Below are 16,529 nucleotides of genomic sequence, written 5' to 3' on the forward strand. Positions count from 1 at the left end.
CAGTATTACTAGAGGTCAGGGTAATGCCATCCAGAGTAAGGATCTGGTTAGACACCATGTTTCTTAGATTTGTGGGGCCAACTACAATAACTTCAGTTTTATCTGAGTTTAAAAGCAGGAAATTAGAGGTCATCCATGTCCTTATGTCTGTAAGACAATCCTGCAGTTTAGCTAATTGGTGTGTGTCCTCTGGCTTCATGGATAGATAAAGCTGGGTATCATCTGCGTAACAATGAAAATTTATGCAATGCCGTCTAATAATACTGCCTAAGGGAAGCATGTATAAAGTGAATAAAATTGGTCCTAGCACAGAACCTTGTGGAACTCCATAATTAACCTTAGTCTGTGAAGAAGATTCCCCATTTACATGAACAAATTGTAATCTATTAGATAAATATGATTCAAACCACCGCAGCGCAGTGCCTTTAATACCTATGGCATGCTCTAATCTCTGTAATAAAATTTTATGGTCAACAGTATCAAAAGCAGCACTGAGGTCTAACAGAACAAGCACAGAGATGAGTCCACTGTCTGAGGCCATAAGAAGATCATTTGTAACCTTCACTAATGCTGTTTCTGTACTATGATGAATTCTAAAACCTGACTGAAACTTTTCAAATAGACCATTCCTCTGCAGATGATCAGTTAGCTGTTTTACAACTACCCTTTCAAGAATTTTTGAGAGAAAAGGAAGGTTGGAGATTGGCCTATAATTAGCTAAGATAGCTGGGTCAAGTGATGGCTTTTTAAGTAATGGTTTAATTACTGCCACCTTAAAAGCCTGTGGTACATAGCCAACTAATAGATAGATTGATCATATTTAAGATCGAAGCATTAAATAATGGTAGGGCTTCCTTGAGCAGCCTGGTAGGAATGGGGTCTAATAGACATGTTGATGGTTTGGATGAAGTAACTAATGAAAATAACTCACAGAACAATCTGAGAGAAAGAGTCTAACCAAATACCGGCATCACTGAAAGCAGCCAAAGATAACGATACGTCTTTGGGATGGTTATGAGTAATTTTTTCTCTAATAGTTAAAATTTTATTAGCAAAGAAAGTCATGAATTCATTACTAGTTAAAGTTAAAGGAACTCTTTGTCAGCCTGGCTACAGTGCTGAAAAGAAACCTAGGGTTGTTCTTATTTTCTTCAATTAGTGATGAGTAGTAAGATGTCCTAGCTTTACGGAGGGCTTTTTTATAGAGCAACAGACTCTTTTACCAGGCTAAGTGAAGATCTTCTAAATTAGTGAGACGCCATTTCCTCTCCAACGTACGGGTCATCTGCTTTAAGCTGCGAGTTTGTGAGTTATACCACGGAGTCAGGCACTTCTGATTTAAAGCTCTCTTTTTCAGAGGAGCTACAGCATCCAAAGTTGTCTTCAATGAGGATGTAAAACTATTGACAAGATACTCTATCTCACTTACAGAGTTTAGGTAGCTACTCTGCACTGTGTTGGTATATGGCATTAGAGAACATAAAGAAGGAATCATATCCTTAAACCTAGTTACAGCGCTTTCTGAAAGACTTCTAGTGTAATGAAACTTATTCCCCACTGCTGGGTAGTCCATCAGAGTAAATGTAAATGTTATTAAGAAATGATCAGACAGAAGGGAGTTTTCAGGGAATACTGTTAAGTCTTCAATATCCATACCATAAGTCAGAACAAGATCTAAGATATGATTAAAGTGGTGGGTGGACTCATTTACATTTTGAGCAAAGCCAATTGAGTCTAATAATAGATTAAATGCAGTGTTGAGGCTGTCATTCTCAGCATCTGTGTGGATGTTAAAATCGCCCACTATAATTATCTTATCTGAGCTCAGTACTAAGTCAGACAAAAGTTCTGAAAATTCACAGAGAAACTCACAGTAACGACCAGGAGGACGATAGATAACAACAAATAAAACTGGTTTTTGGGACTTCCAATTTGGATGGACAAGACTAAGTGTCAAGCTTTCAAATGAATTAAAGCTCTGTCTGGGTTTTTGATTAATTAATAAGCTGGAATGGAAGATTGCTGCTAATCCTCCGCCTCGGCCCGTGCTACGAGCGTTCTGGCAGTTAGTGTGACTCGGGGGTGTTGACTCATTTAAACTAACATATTCATCCTGCTGTAACCAGGTTTCTGTAAGGCAGAATAAATCAATATGTTGATCTATTATTATATCATTTACTAACAGGGACTTAGAAGAGAGAGACCTAATGTTTAATAGACCACATTTAACTGTTTTAGTCTGTGGTGCAGTTGAAGGTGCTATATTATTTTTTCTTTTTGAATTTTTATGCTTAAATAGATTTTTGCTGGTTATTGGTGGTCTGGGAGCAGGCACCGTCTCTACGGGGATGGGGTAATGAGGGGATGGCAGGGGGAGAGAAGCTGCAGAGAGGTGTGTAAGACTACAACTCTGCTTCCTGGTCCCAACCCTGGATAGTCACGGTTTGGAGGATTTAAGAAAATTGGCCAGATTTCTAGAAATGAGAGCTGCTCCATCCAAAGTGGGATGGATGCCGTCTCTCCTAACAAGACCAGGTTTTCCCCAGAAGCTTTGCCAATTATCTATGAAGCCCACCTCATTTTTTGGACACCACTCAGACAGCCAGCAATTCAAGGAGAACATGCGGCTAAACATGTCACTCCCGGTCCGATTGGGGAGGGGCCCAGAGAAAACTACAGAGTCCGACATTGTTTTTGCAAAGTTACACACCGATTCAATGTTAATTTTAGTGACCTCCGATTGGCGTAACCGGGTGTCATTACTACCGATGTGAATTACAATCTTACCAAATTTACACTTAGCCTTAGCCAGCAGTTTCAAATTTCCTTCAATGTCGCCTGCTCTGGCCCCCGGAAGACAATTGACTATGGTTGCTGGTGTCGCTAACTTCACATTTCTCAAAACAGACTCGCCAATAACCAGACTTTGTTCCTCGGCGGGTGTGTCGCCGAGTGGGGAAAAACGGTTAGAAATATGAACGGGTTGGCGGTGTACACAGGGCTTCTGTTTAGGGCTACGCTTCCTCCTCACAGTCACCCAGTCGGCCTGCTTTCCCGGCTGCTCGGGATCTGCCAGAGGGAAACTAACGGCGGCTAAGCTACCTTGGTCCGCACCGACTACAGGGGCCTGGCTAGCTGTAGAATTTTCCACGGTGTGGAGCCGAGTCTCCAATTCGCCCAGCCTGGCCTCCAAAGCTACGAATAAGCTACACTTATTACAAGTACCATTACTGCTAAAGGAGGCCGAGGAATAACTAAACATTTCACACCCAGAGCAGAAAAGTGCGGGAGAGACAGGAGAAGCCGCCATGCTAAACCGGCTAAGAGCTAGTAGCTGCGCTAAGCTAGCGGATTCCTAAAAACACACAGTGAATAATGTGTAAATAATTTAGAGGTGATTCAGCAGAGGGAGTGCTTTAGTTAAGGCACGTGAAGATAACACTGTGAAACAAATCGTTATCTAGGTAACTAGATCAGTCTAACTGCGCAGATTAAACAGCTAACAGATACAGCAAAACAGGAAGTGATACAATACCGCAGTGAGAGCCAACCACCAGTAGAGGCAAGCAAGAGACCTCTTCCATAGAGCTGGGACAGTATTGGTGTCTAATGAACGCTGAAATATAGGACACCATGCTGGTGTCAGTTCCTCTGCACAGCTTTTAAGCAGAAAAGCCGGCAGTCCATCAGGGCCAGTGGATTTACCAGTTCTCACAGTACGGAAAAGACACTGGACACTAGGTGGATCCAGCCAGTCGGTGGTACTGGTTTCTGGTAGTGACTGCATCACTCTATCACACTCCTGAGAAATGTTATCTTTGTCAAATCTCTAATAGAAATCATTCAGTTCATTTGATCTTTGTTGTTCATCCAAGGTAATAATTTGCTTTTTTGTAGGATTCATATTAGCAGCTAGTTTCATTGTGTCCCAGAGTTTTTTAGTATTTGAAATTAAGAGGCTTTGTTGCATTATTTGTCTGTATCGTTCTCTTGCTTTAGTTAGATGTTGTTTCAGTTTCTTTTGAGTTTCTATCAGACTTACTCTGTCTTTATTGCGAAACACTTGCTTTTTCCTATTCATGCACTCTTTGATTTCTTTAGTTATATAGGGCTTGTTGTTAGGATAGATGATGACATCCTTCTTAGCTACCACATTATCAACACAAAATTTCACATACTTTGTAACTGTGTCTGTGGCCTTATCAAGGTCCAAGTTGTGAAATATGGACCAGTCTGTACACAAGAAGCATCCTTTTAGTGTCTCAGTTGAATCATCTGTCCAGACAATGGTATTATGTACAGGTTTACATAATTTGAAGACTGATTTATATGAGGGAATCAGATGTATTATATTATGGTCCGTGTTAGAGAGAGGAGGCTTTGGCTTTGCAGAGTATGCGCCCTTGATGTTGCCATAGCACTTGTCCAATATCCTGTTATGTCTTGTGTGACAGTACATATTGTTCAAAGCCTGATAAAATAGACTCTGGCTTACAATGGTTGAAGTCACCTAGAAAAAGATAGGCGCTCCCGGTGTGCGCTGTAGCTGTTCATGCGTGCACTCTACAATGTGCGCGGCTGCTTTGCCTGCGTTGCTGCTGGGGGCTATATAAACGGCGCCTATAATGATGTTGCCAAACTCCCTTGGCAGATAGTGAGGTCTCATTGATATACAAAGCAGTTCTGTATCTGGGGTGCATACTTTGTCTCTTATTGTATACTGTTTGCACCATTTGTCATTCACATGTATGCACACGCCCCCTCCGTTCTTGCCGGATGCATCAGAACGGTCACTGTGCACCAGCGAAAAACCATCCAGATCCAGCAGAGCGGCAGTCTGCTTGTCCCTTAGATTGCAGTGTTTATCTGTGGATGCAACTCCTGAAGTCATGGAAAGATTTTTATGAATATTTTTGTTGGTTTAGGTTATTGGAGTGAGAATAGGTGATTGGATTTGGGGGATGATTTGTCTCCTGTTTATCAGAAATGTTTGGTGTGTGCACAGAGCTGTCAGAGGTGCTGTGGACTATGGTGATGCATGTTGGGCTGAAGATGGACACGACCCTCGGGGTTGTATTCCTGGTACCACTGTTCGTCCTGTTTGCTGTTCTCACTGTGGCCGTCCTCCTGATAATGGAGGGTCTGTCTGCATTCCTTCATGCACTCAGGTTACACTGGTAAGCTTTTACCTTAATCACTACTTTCATTTGTTATTGACTAATCCGAGGTGCTTCCAGCAGTATGAGTGTGTTACATTCATAGCTGCTTTCTTTTCCTTCTTCAGGGTGGAGTTTCAGAATAAATTCTACAGTGGGACTGGAGTCAAGTTTTGTCCCTTTTCCTTCTCTCTCCTTCCATCCAGCTTTGAGCAAGATGGCTTGCTGTGAGGGGGAGTGGGGATGGTCTGTGGACAGACTCCAATGGTAACACAACCAAAACAAAACAGCAGGGTGCAGTACTTCTGAAAATATATGCTGATGATGTCATGAGTAGATTTTTATTTATTTTTTTTTTTTTCCTTCACTTAATAACATTTTTACAGTGAGCCTCACAAATGTCTGCAGATAGTTGGAGAACTATAACATGCTGCCTGCTTTAGCTCTCAGAATGGTACAGCATATACTGAATAGAACAATTACTGCCTTGTTTTAAATTCAAGTGCCAGAGTATTTTGTAGCAGAAAGGGTACATTTTAGAGAGGCTGATGTGTAAAACCCAAATTTACAACTTCACTCTTACATTATAGAGAAAATACAACTTTTGGGACATTATTGATAAACATTTATTAACTAAAATCACTTAGGACCCTTAGGAACAGGCATACTGTTCATCTCTCTCCTGCATTTGGTGTGGGTAAAGACTCATGTTTCTGCAGCGTGTCTGCGCTTGATTATTATTACTACACAACACCAGTGAAGAGTTTTGAGTTATTTAAAAACAAAAAATACACTAAAATGTGAATTTAAGAAAAGTAATAAAATAAATCACCAAGATCCAGATCCATCCTTTTTGATTCTGATCACCAGGCTTTAATCCTGTTTGACTTTTGATCCTGGTTACTCCTTAATCCTTTGGTCCTGATGACAGGTTTGATTCTGGTTGCTCACCTTTTGTTTTACTTACTCATCCCTAGTCCTGACCAAGAAGCTTTGATCCTGATTATTGATGTTTTGTCTTGATCACTCGTCTTTGGTATGATTGTTGGCCTTTTGATCTTGATCACTTATCTTTGATCCTGGTTGCTGACCTTTTGATAATTGTCACTCTATGGATCCTTATATTTGGTCCTGATTATTCAACTTTGATCATACAAAAAACTTTGATCCTGGTTGCTCATCTTGGATTCTGAACTTTTGATCACACTCGGTGACCTTTCATTCAAATCACTCAACAAATGCTGATTTCTGATTGCTTTGATCCTGATTACACTTATGCACAAATTACACTGGGACAGGATACGTGGGAGTAGCATTAAAGGACTCAGGATTAAAGATCAAGAGCAGGATACACTCCTTGGTCTGGATCCTGTGATCAGGATCAGATGAACCCGAGATAGAATTGGATCACGATCAAAGATTAAAATTCAAAGATCAACCATCAGAATCAGGATGCATTCCTTCATCCAGATCAAAAACAACCTTTAATAAACTCTTTCTTAACTCAAGTCTTACATTTCCACTAAATGACATTGTCCTTTGCATCAAACCCAGTACTTTGACAGGATGTTGAACTTTAAAGCCAATATTTCAGCATTTAGTTTTGGCAAATCTCGTTTCCATACGCTGGAGTGACACTGAGTGAGGAGCCACTCACTGCCTTATAGAGAAGTCTCACCAAATGTCATTGATCACGGTCTCTTGAGCTCTTATTTTGCCGTACCAAATTGTTACAAAACATCCAACTGTTTAGTAATGAAAAGCACTCAGGCAAGAGTGTGATGTGTGTATACTTTTACAGAATAAATTTCTGAAACTTATGTGAAACTGATGCAACACAAAGATGAATGCTTCTAGAATTTACATTTTGCTGTCTTTGATTTATAGTATTGCCTTTCATCCACCAGTAATTGTAAAATTTAACATTCCAGGTGTGAAAAATCTGAATTTTTGTATCATTTACTCACTAACTTCTGCTGAAAGAGAGCACAGACACTGCACAGGTAAATTAGATGACACAGTGGAGGTGCTCCATTAAATCCTAAGAAAAGGTTGAATTATTAATATCAAACTTTAGTTGTTTCACTATCGTTCATTTTTTTTTTTTTTTTTTTTTTTTTGAGGAATTCATTTGAGGACTTGAAGGGAAGGAATGCTGAACTCACACTTCATTTTATTCCATGAAGTATGCTTTTAAAAACAAATGTCAAGGTCTTATCAGTGGAAAAAATGTGTATTTCTCATACTGAGGGTCACTGTTTTTGGATTGGTGTTAACGATTGTTTAGCCTCACTGAATACTAAATGAGGTGTTGTCTGTCTTGTAATTTCTTCAAGTACAGCCCTAAGATAATGAATTTAGATTTTTTTTTTATGACAATGGGACACTGTATGAACTGTATAACTCGTCTGAAACTTGTACACCACTTCAGTGCCTTGTAAAGGCAGTGGAGAGTGAAATAATTTTAAAGACTTAAACCTTTGATCTTAGCTTTTGTCCATGATGAATTGCAGAGCCAGCCACATTTGCAAGTATTTTCGTCACAAAGTGACATGATGATGTGTAACTCTGTGAGACTATGGTTAGTACTGCATTTAAGATGATGGTAATGTGACATGTTGCTATGTTGATTAAAACTTGTTTGCAATATCCATTGCAAAAAAAAAATAAAAATTATTTTATTTATTTATTTTTTTTTGGGATGGGCAGCATCACCCTTTTTGTCTTGTAAGTGCATCTCCTCCGAAACGTGCTCGTTCAGTTTTGAGAACACTTCACACAACAGCAGCACACCATGTAAAGATGTACAGGAAAAAAAAATAATTCAGGTCCAGCATCTTCAAGGCGAGATCATTGGAGCTAATTAGTTTTGTGTTTGATTAATGCAACAGATGATGATTGATTTTGTATGTGCAACTCTTCCCGAACTACTTTATAGATGTCAACACACAATAATGTCACATAGTGCACATCTTCATATGGTAGTACACCATATGAAGATGTGCATTAAGGAAAATAATCACAGCCTGACATTGTCAAGGGGATATACATTTGTCAAAAATAACAGCTGTGTTAAAAAAAAAAAGTTAGTAAAGCTCAAAATCTTTATAATCGCTTTTGTTTTCATAAATGTGTTGGGAACACTACACATTCTGTTCCAAATCAAAACATGAAGAAAAATTTATCAAATTTATTACTTTACAGAAAGTGGAGAAAACGGAATATTAAGCTGTTCAAAAAATAGCAGTGTCTGCATTTTTCTTTACAAACTGTATAAACTGGAAAAATGCTTAAAGATTTAGATTTCCTGTGAATCTCTGAACTAATATTTAGTTGTATAACCACTATTTCTGAGAACTGCCTCATATCTGTGTTAGAATGGGGTCAACCAACTTCTGGCACCTCTGACCATGTATTCCAGCCCAGGACAATTGGACTACATTACACCATTCCTCTGCATTTCTTGGTTTTACCTCAAATGGCATTTTTGATGGCACCCCACAAGTTTTCTGTTGGATTAAGGTCCAGGGTTGTGCTGGCCACTCTGGAACCAAGATGCTGCTCACTTGCTTATGTGTTTGGGGTCATTGTTTTGTTGAAACACCCATTTCAGGGGCATTTCCTCTTCGGCATAAGGCAACATGACCTCTTTTGATGTGTTCAAACTGATCCATGATCCCTGATATGTGATAAATAGACCTGACACCGTAGTATGAGAAACATCCCCATATCGTGATGTTTGCTCCACCATACGTCACTGTCTTCACAGTGTACTATGGCTTCAATTCAGTTTTTGGGGGTTGTCTGAGAACCTGTCTGTGGCCCCTAGATCCAGAAAAACAAAATCTTTGTTTCATCAGTCCACAAAATGTTGCGCCATTTCTCTTTTAAGCTAGGCAATGTGTTTGGCAAATTTTACCCTCTTCAGCAGATTTTTTTTTTTAATAATGGGACTTGGTGGGGGCTACTTGCCCATAACTTGGCTTCACATAGGCATCTTCTGATTGTTACAATACTCACAGGTAACTTTAGACCTTCTTTGATCACTGTGGATCTGATCATTGGCTGAGTCTTTGCCATTCTGGCTATTCTTAGATCCATTTGAATGGTGACTTTCTGTGTTCTTCCACATCTTTCTGGTTTTTGATGCCATTTTAAAGCATTTGAGATCATTTTAACTGAGCAGCCTAACATTTTTTTGCATTTCTTAATGTTTTCCCATCTTCAATCATTTTTGCTCAAAGTACACTGTTCTGAACAATGTCTGGAACAACCCATTTTATTCACATTTTGAGAGAAATGCACAACAACCAGTATGTAACATTTCCTGCCTTCATCTTTAAATAAGGGTCACTTGTTTGACAACAGGTTTTTTCAGGGAATGAATGACCTAAGTAATTGAAGTCCACACTGCTATTATTCTGTACACACTCCTTTCAATTAATGATTCAATTGCACAGAATCAGCAGCATACACATCATGACGGTTGGCTCTGTTGGTTTTCTATTACTCTACTGAATTATTTGCATGTAGAAATATAATTTCTACCAAAAACAGTGATTGATCTGATTAGTGAAGTTGGACTGCTATTATTTTGAACACAACTGTAATTGGACTTTGTTTAATGTATCATTATATTCAGCATGGATTTCCTATGCAACAACTCCTCTTAAACTGCTGTTTGGATTTTAGTGAAACGTCAGAGTGGTAGCTCATCATATGAGGGTGATTCTTTAACTACGGGCACTATTGGCCTTGTAAATGTAATTTCCACCACACCATTGCCTTATAATATAAAGCGCCTTGGGGCAACTGTTTGTTGTGATTTGGTGCTATATACATGTGCTCTGATGTCACTGTTTATCTCCATAGAAACTACCCAAACAATCTTTCATACAAACTGTTAAAAGGGACATTAGTGTTGTGGTGGAAATTATGGCAATAGTGTGGGACAACTACATTTTGTTTAAAAAAAAAAAAAATCACAACAGTTGTATGACATTGAATACCCCAATTATGTTTTGATTATTTTACTGATATTTTATTGAGATATTTTAAAACATTAGAAAAAAACGTTTCTTTACCATTCATTTTTATCATTGAAGATCAAAAGTCTGGGTGTGGGACAAGCACAAAACGGCAATATTTGCATATAATGATGCTGAAAAAAGCTGAAAAGTCATCATAGACTACTAGAACAAATTTCTTAACACACTTTCATTGTAAAGATAACTATAAACCTGTAAAATTTCCCCTTTTTTCTGTTTTTCATACAATATGATAAAAGGACATACGTGCCCATAGTCTAAGAATCACCCATGAAGGTATGCGTGAAGGAAAATAATTCCAGTCAAACGTCTTCAAGAGGAGAAACTTGGATCTTTTTTAAAATTGCATTATGTTTGACCTTGAGAGTTTTGAAAGGTGCCTAATAATAAAAATTATTATTTAGTAGTGCTAGTGAGTTTTACCAGTGAGTTAATTTAGGCAATTAATCAAAATAGGTTTACTGTCATTGATAATTAATAAATGCAAGCAATGGGGATTGGGGGGGGGGGGGTCTTGATCACAAATCTCAGAAAAAAAAAATTGTATTTCTCAGTGCCTATAATCATGAGTTTGTAATTGTATTGTATTTAGGTTATAATGGGAAATGCTGTCTTTGTATACCATTTGATATAGCTACAGAAGAGATGGTCACTGATTAGACAGTTGTCTAATCAGCCAATCACATGGCAACAACTTGATGCATTTAGGCATCGAGATGTGAAGAGAACTTGCTGAAGTTCAAACCAAGCATCAGAATGGGGAAGAAGGGATTTACAGTGCATCTGAAAAGTATTCACAGGGCTTCACTGTCCACATTTTGTTACAGCCTTATTCCAAAATGGATGAAGGTCACTCTGAAATGTTCAGTTTTATCACACAGCACAATGCCACAGATGTCGCAAGTTTTGAGGGAGCGTGCAACTATTATGCTGACATAGGAATGTCCACCGGAGCTGCTGCCCGTAAACTGCTGCCCGTAAACTGCATGTTCATTTCTTTGCCATAAGCCGTCTCCAGAGGAGATTCAGAGAATTTGACAGTATCCAACCGGCCTCATAACCGCAGAACATGTCATCATACCAGCCCAGGACCTCCACATCCGGAATATTCACCTCCAAGATAGTCTGAGACCAGCGACCCGGACAGCTGCCACAATCGGTTTGCAGAACCAAGGATTTTCTGCATAAACTGCTAGAAACCGTCGCAGGGAAGCTCATCTGTATGCTTGTCATGTTCACCTTGGTCTCGACCTGACTGCAGTTCGTCATCATACCTGACTTCAGTGGGCAACTGCTCACATTCGATGGGGTCTGGCTGCTGGTCAACTCTGTGAATGAGATGTGTTTCACTGTGTGAGACAAATGGTGGTCACACCAGATACTGACTGGTTTTTAAAAGCAAAACTGCACATTTCAGAGTGGCCTTTTCTCATGGCCAGCCTAAGGCACACCTGTGCAATAATCATGCTGTCTAATCAGCATCTTGATATATCACATATTGGAGGTGGGATGGATTATCTCGGCAAAGAAGTGCTCACTAACATATTTAGACCAATTTGTGAACAGGGTGATTCTTTAACTACGGGCACTATTGGCCTTGTAAATGTAATTTCCACCACACCATTGCCTTACAATATAAAGCGCCTTGGGGCAACTTTGTTGTGATTTGGCGCTATATACATGTGCTCTGATGTCACTGTTTATCTCCATAGAAACTACCCAAACAATCTTTCATGCAAACTGTTTAAAGGGACATTATAGTGTTGTGGTGGAAATTACGGCAATAGTGTGGGACAACTACATTTTGTTTAAAAAAAAAATCACAACAGTTGTATGACATTGAATACCCCAATTATGTTTTGATTATTTTACTGATATTTTATTCAGAGATATTTTAAAACATCACAAAAAAAGTTTCTTTACCATTCATTTTTATCATTGAAGATCAAAAGTCTGGGTGTGGGACAAGCACAAAATGGCAATATTTGCATATAATGACGCTGAAAAAAGCTGAAAAAGTCATCATAGACTACTAGAACAAATTTCTTAACACACTTTCATTGTAAAGATAACTATAAAAGTGTGAAATTTCCCATTTTTTTCTGTTTTTCATTCAATATGATCAAAGGACATACGTGCCCGTAGTCTAAGAATCACCCAACAATACTTTTGTGTATAGAAAATGTTTTAGAGTTTTGAGTTCAGCTCATGAAAAATGAGAGCATAAACAAAAGTGTTGTGTTTATTTTATATATATCCCCCCGGTTGGGTATCGGACTGTTATCCACCCATACCATTCATTCATCCATTTTCAATACTCGCTTACTGCAATTAAGGGTCATGGGGGGGTGCTATCCCAACAGTCATAGGGTGTGAGGCAGGGTACACATTGGACAGGACACCAGTCTATCACAGGGTCACATATAGACAAATGCATTCACACTTGCAACTGCATTTACACCTGCAGTCAATTTGAAGTTTCCAATGCACCTAACCTGCATGTCTTTGGATGTGGGAGGAAGCAGAGCACTGGGAGGGAACCCACACAAACACGGGGAGAACATGCAAACTCCACACAGAAAGGTCACAGGTGGCAAGCGATCCCATGAACTTGTTGCTGTGAGGTAACAGTGCTAACCACTAAGTCACCGTGCTGCCCATCTGACTGTTACTTGCCCTAAAAAAAAATACACAATTGGGTGTCAAAACTCAACAACGGGAAACTGATTGTCAGTGATAAAGGGGTCCAATTTTGAACAAAATTCTTAAAATGTTGAGGCCGCACAGAACCATACACTGTTATGGTATCACTAATTTACAAAGCATTCATCCTTCATTCATTTATTCATTTTCTATACCCACTTAAGGGTGACGAGAGCTGGAGCCTATCGCAGTGGTGGAGTGCTGGAGGTGAGGTACACCCTGGAAAGGATGCCAGCCTGTTGCAGCACAACTAATTTATTTTTGTGAATCTGTGTCACATATATAAAATGCGCGTGTTGCACTCTGTGCACATTGTTGTGACAAACTAATTCTAAGGAAATGTAACAAGTAAGGAGGCATCAACTGAACAACAAAACAAATGTATAGTGATGAAAATTTCGTTTTCATAAAGTGAATAACACTTTACATTTTACCTCACTAGGTGGCAGCAAATGTGAGCCCTGGTGCCCATGCTGCACTAAATTTAGGATTGGCATTGAATTAAAAGTTTGCACTGAACTTCAATCAGATTTAGTTTTCTATTTTTGTTTAATCTTTTAAACGCAGCAATGCTCATGGTAAAAGAGTAGAATAAGACTGGCATATTTTTTATGTAACAGTGACCAAATCCTGCTAACCTTTACCAGAACATATCAGCATCAGACTGCAGTGCAGTTGGAAGCTTGATTCTAATGTTCAATAAATCCGTGCTGCATGGGGTCATTTTAGGCTACTGAGGTCAGCAGGTGAAGTTCATAAAGTCTACATGCACCAAGAGAAGAAAAATGAGTTCCGTTTTCACAGCTGTCCTGTAGGTGATGTCTGCTGCACGGAATCGAAAGGGCCCTCTCCATCAAGTTAGACACATTTACAAATTTATAGGAGGGAGCGACCTCACAGAAAACTATCTTGCATTCAGAGGTATTCGTGAAGGGGTTTTAAGTAAATGTGTATCCACACAGACAAAAGGTAATGGAGCTCCTGCTGTTGATGCAGTAAAATGAAAGAAAATTACAGAGCAAGGTAACTGCTCAAAAAAAAAAAAACTCAGTGGAAACACCACCAGCTCCTTCAGAGGCCAAAATTAGTTTCAGCTGCTTGTGACTAGAGGGATTTAAATTAACCCTAAACTGCACCAGTTTCTCCTTGGCACCATAAACTGCGCCTAGTTGCCTCATAAAATGCCAAAGGTGCCCTGAAACAAAATCCACTCATGCATTGCGTTCCAGCTGCCCAAATCCACATCCTAAAGAGTTTCCGTTTGTTTGATTGGGAGCAGGTGGGCTCCCTCACATTTAAGTGCACCACTGTAGCATAGAAGGAGTGATTTGTGCATGTTCCCCAATGTCAAAGCAGCAAAAACTTCACCTAACTTTTGTGTGTGTGTGGGGGGGGGGGGGGGGGAGTAATGCAGACTGGACTATACTGGAACTTCTGCCCACCAGACCTAACCTGCTTAGTCCTCCAGATCAAAGGTGTAGTGTCTGTTAAAAGCGCCATGCAGCCCAGGTTGTGTTTAGTTTGGAGTAGGCAAGGGCGCAATTTAGAACTAGAAATTGGGGGGGGACAAAGTGCGATGCCTGCAGGGCCGAAGCCCATAGGCCGGGGGTTTGGGGGCCGCTTTAGGCCCCCAGAAGCCAACGGTTTCTAGATAAGCTCAGATGCATTCTGAGCATCCAGAACAGTAATTTTAATGTTTTGAGAAGACCATAAAGTGGACACCATTTAACTTATGCAATTTGAAACTGTGGATATAAGTACTTTATTCTGAGAATAGCCAGCAATGATTTTATTAACATCCTGGTGTAAATAAGATATCACCACATGTGTAGAACTCAAAAAGAATGATAGGTTGAGTTTTCGTTAAAAAACAACTGCAATGTGGTAAAATGTATTCATAAATATGAAAGAACAGGCTCTTAATAATTAACAGTTGCATACTATATTTTTTTCTCATGGTTTGTTTTTTTATAAGTTTGAAAATTCCTAATGTGACAAACAAGAAACAAGTCAATGCTGCTAAAAATACAAACTTGCAGAAACAAAGATACTATTCTGACATGGTTTGCATATAATACTGGCATAGCACGTTTCAAGTACACACATATGTCAGAAGGTGGGAGGGACATACCATATTCTGTCCCCCCTGGTTGATAAGGTGGGGGAGACATGTCCCCCTTATCCCCCACCAAAATTGCAGCCATGGGGTAGAACCACAGTACTGTGGTTATTGGATGCTTGAATTATAATACTACATGTCCCATATGCATAGAGCAAAGTTAAAGAGATCTCAGCTATTTCTCTGCCAGCCAGAGAGCATTTGCAACACTGAGCTATCTGCTGATTGTCTGCTCTTTTTCTTTAAAGAGAAAAATCAATACAATGCACCCCCAGGGAGTGCAACACCAACTGATGGCATGATAGATGGTTCAGTGAAGCCTCAGGATTGGACCAGTTCTGTCCCAAATGGGCCCACGTTATCCTTGACAAACATACAAGGGGTGATTGAGATGTTTTGAGCCTGAGCCACAAAACATAGGATGTGGTTCTCAATATTTCTCAACATTGCACCCAGTGAGTCAAACCTCACACATTCTTGAGAAGTCTTGGTGTAGCGGCTGCACTCTGGATTGTGTTGTTGTGACTCCACCCATTCACTCCCCTCGGGATGCGGACTCACAATCCTCAGCATGAGAATCGGACTCTCTAACCAGAAGGCTAAAACCCAGGGCTCTGGCCTTTTGACCAGAGAATCCTTTTGAGCTGTTGGGAGTGAGGTTTACGAACTACATCTGCACAGCGATACCTGCTGGCCTCTGTTACACTGGTTTCTCAGAATGCAAAAGATGGAGAACTACACACTCCTTTTTCTAGGTCAGGCTCAAAACTTCTCAATTGATCCTCATACAATACTTCCATCATGATTAATCCATATTGGCTCAAAATTTTAAGGTCACCATTCATGTCAACCGATCATGTGACTAATAGAATGATATATGAATTAAGATTCATTTTCTTTTATTGTGTAAACCACCCGGTTTACACAGTAAAAGAAAATGTATACAACTGACCCATACAAACAGAAGAAAATAGTGCACACATCAATACCCAGGAACAGAAAAGGCAAAACAAAATACATCATCAAAATTGCTGCTTGTACATGAGGTGCAAGGTATCATTTATGCAGTGACACATGGTCACGCTGATCTGAACTGGATGAGAAAAGAGTCCCAGATAGCAGCACACCATGTGGAAGAGTCCATCCATCCAGTCTAGAAAGGCTCAAATGTTCCATCTGTATGATAGATATCATGTCCTCAATTCACCTTTTAAAAGATGGACGAGTTGATTTCCACTCATAGAGAATGAGCTGTTTGGCAACTACCATGCCTAACCTAAGAGACAACTGTGTGGCTTTAGGGAGGCTCATAGAGGCTTCTGAGCAGCCGAGAATGGCCAGTTCAGTATCAGGGGAGATGGAGCACATATAGACCTTCGAGTACCAATCAAATATCATCAACCAGAATCCTTTCAGAAGAGGGAATGTTCAAAATGCATGGTCGCGTGCTCTCACAGACTTTATACACACAACCATATGGGTATATCTTTAACCAGTTCCTTG

The 16,529-nt window shown here is 39.7% G+C and overlaps 1 protein-coding gene across 1 annotated transcript in view; it reads left to right on the forward strand.

Moving 5' to 3' along the window:
• Positions 1-7,809, forward strand: part of atp6v0a2b (ATPase H+ transporting V0 subunit a2b) — an 82,187-nt gene extending 74,378 nt beyond the window's left edge. Inside the window, exons 19-20 of the mRNA XM_034170292.1 lie at positions 5,006-5,177; positions 5,285-7,809. Coding sequence (XP_034026183.1) covers positions 5,006-5,177; positions 5,285-5,387 — 275 coding nt within the window. The 3' untranslated portion in view covers positions 5,388-7,809. The remainder of the gene's footprint in view (positions 1-5,005; positions 5,178-5,284) is intronic.
• Positions 7,810-16,529: the final 8,720 nt, after the last annotated feature.

Source organism: Thalassophryne amazonica, chromosome 5 (assembly GCF_902500255.1).
Source record: "Thalassophryne amazonica chromosome 5, fThaAma1.1, whole genome shotgun sequence".
NCBI classification, from domain to species: Eukaryota; Metazoa; Chordata; class Actinopteri; order Batrachoidiformes; family Batrachoididae; genus Thalassophryne; species Thalassophryne amazonica.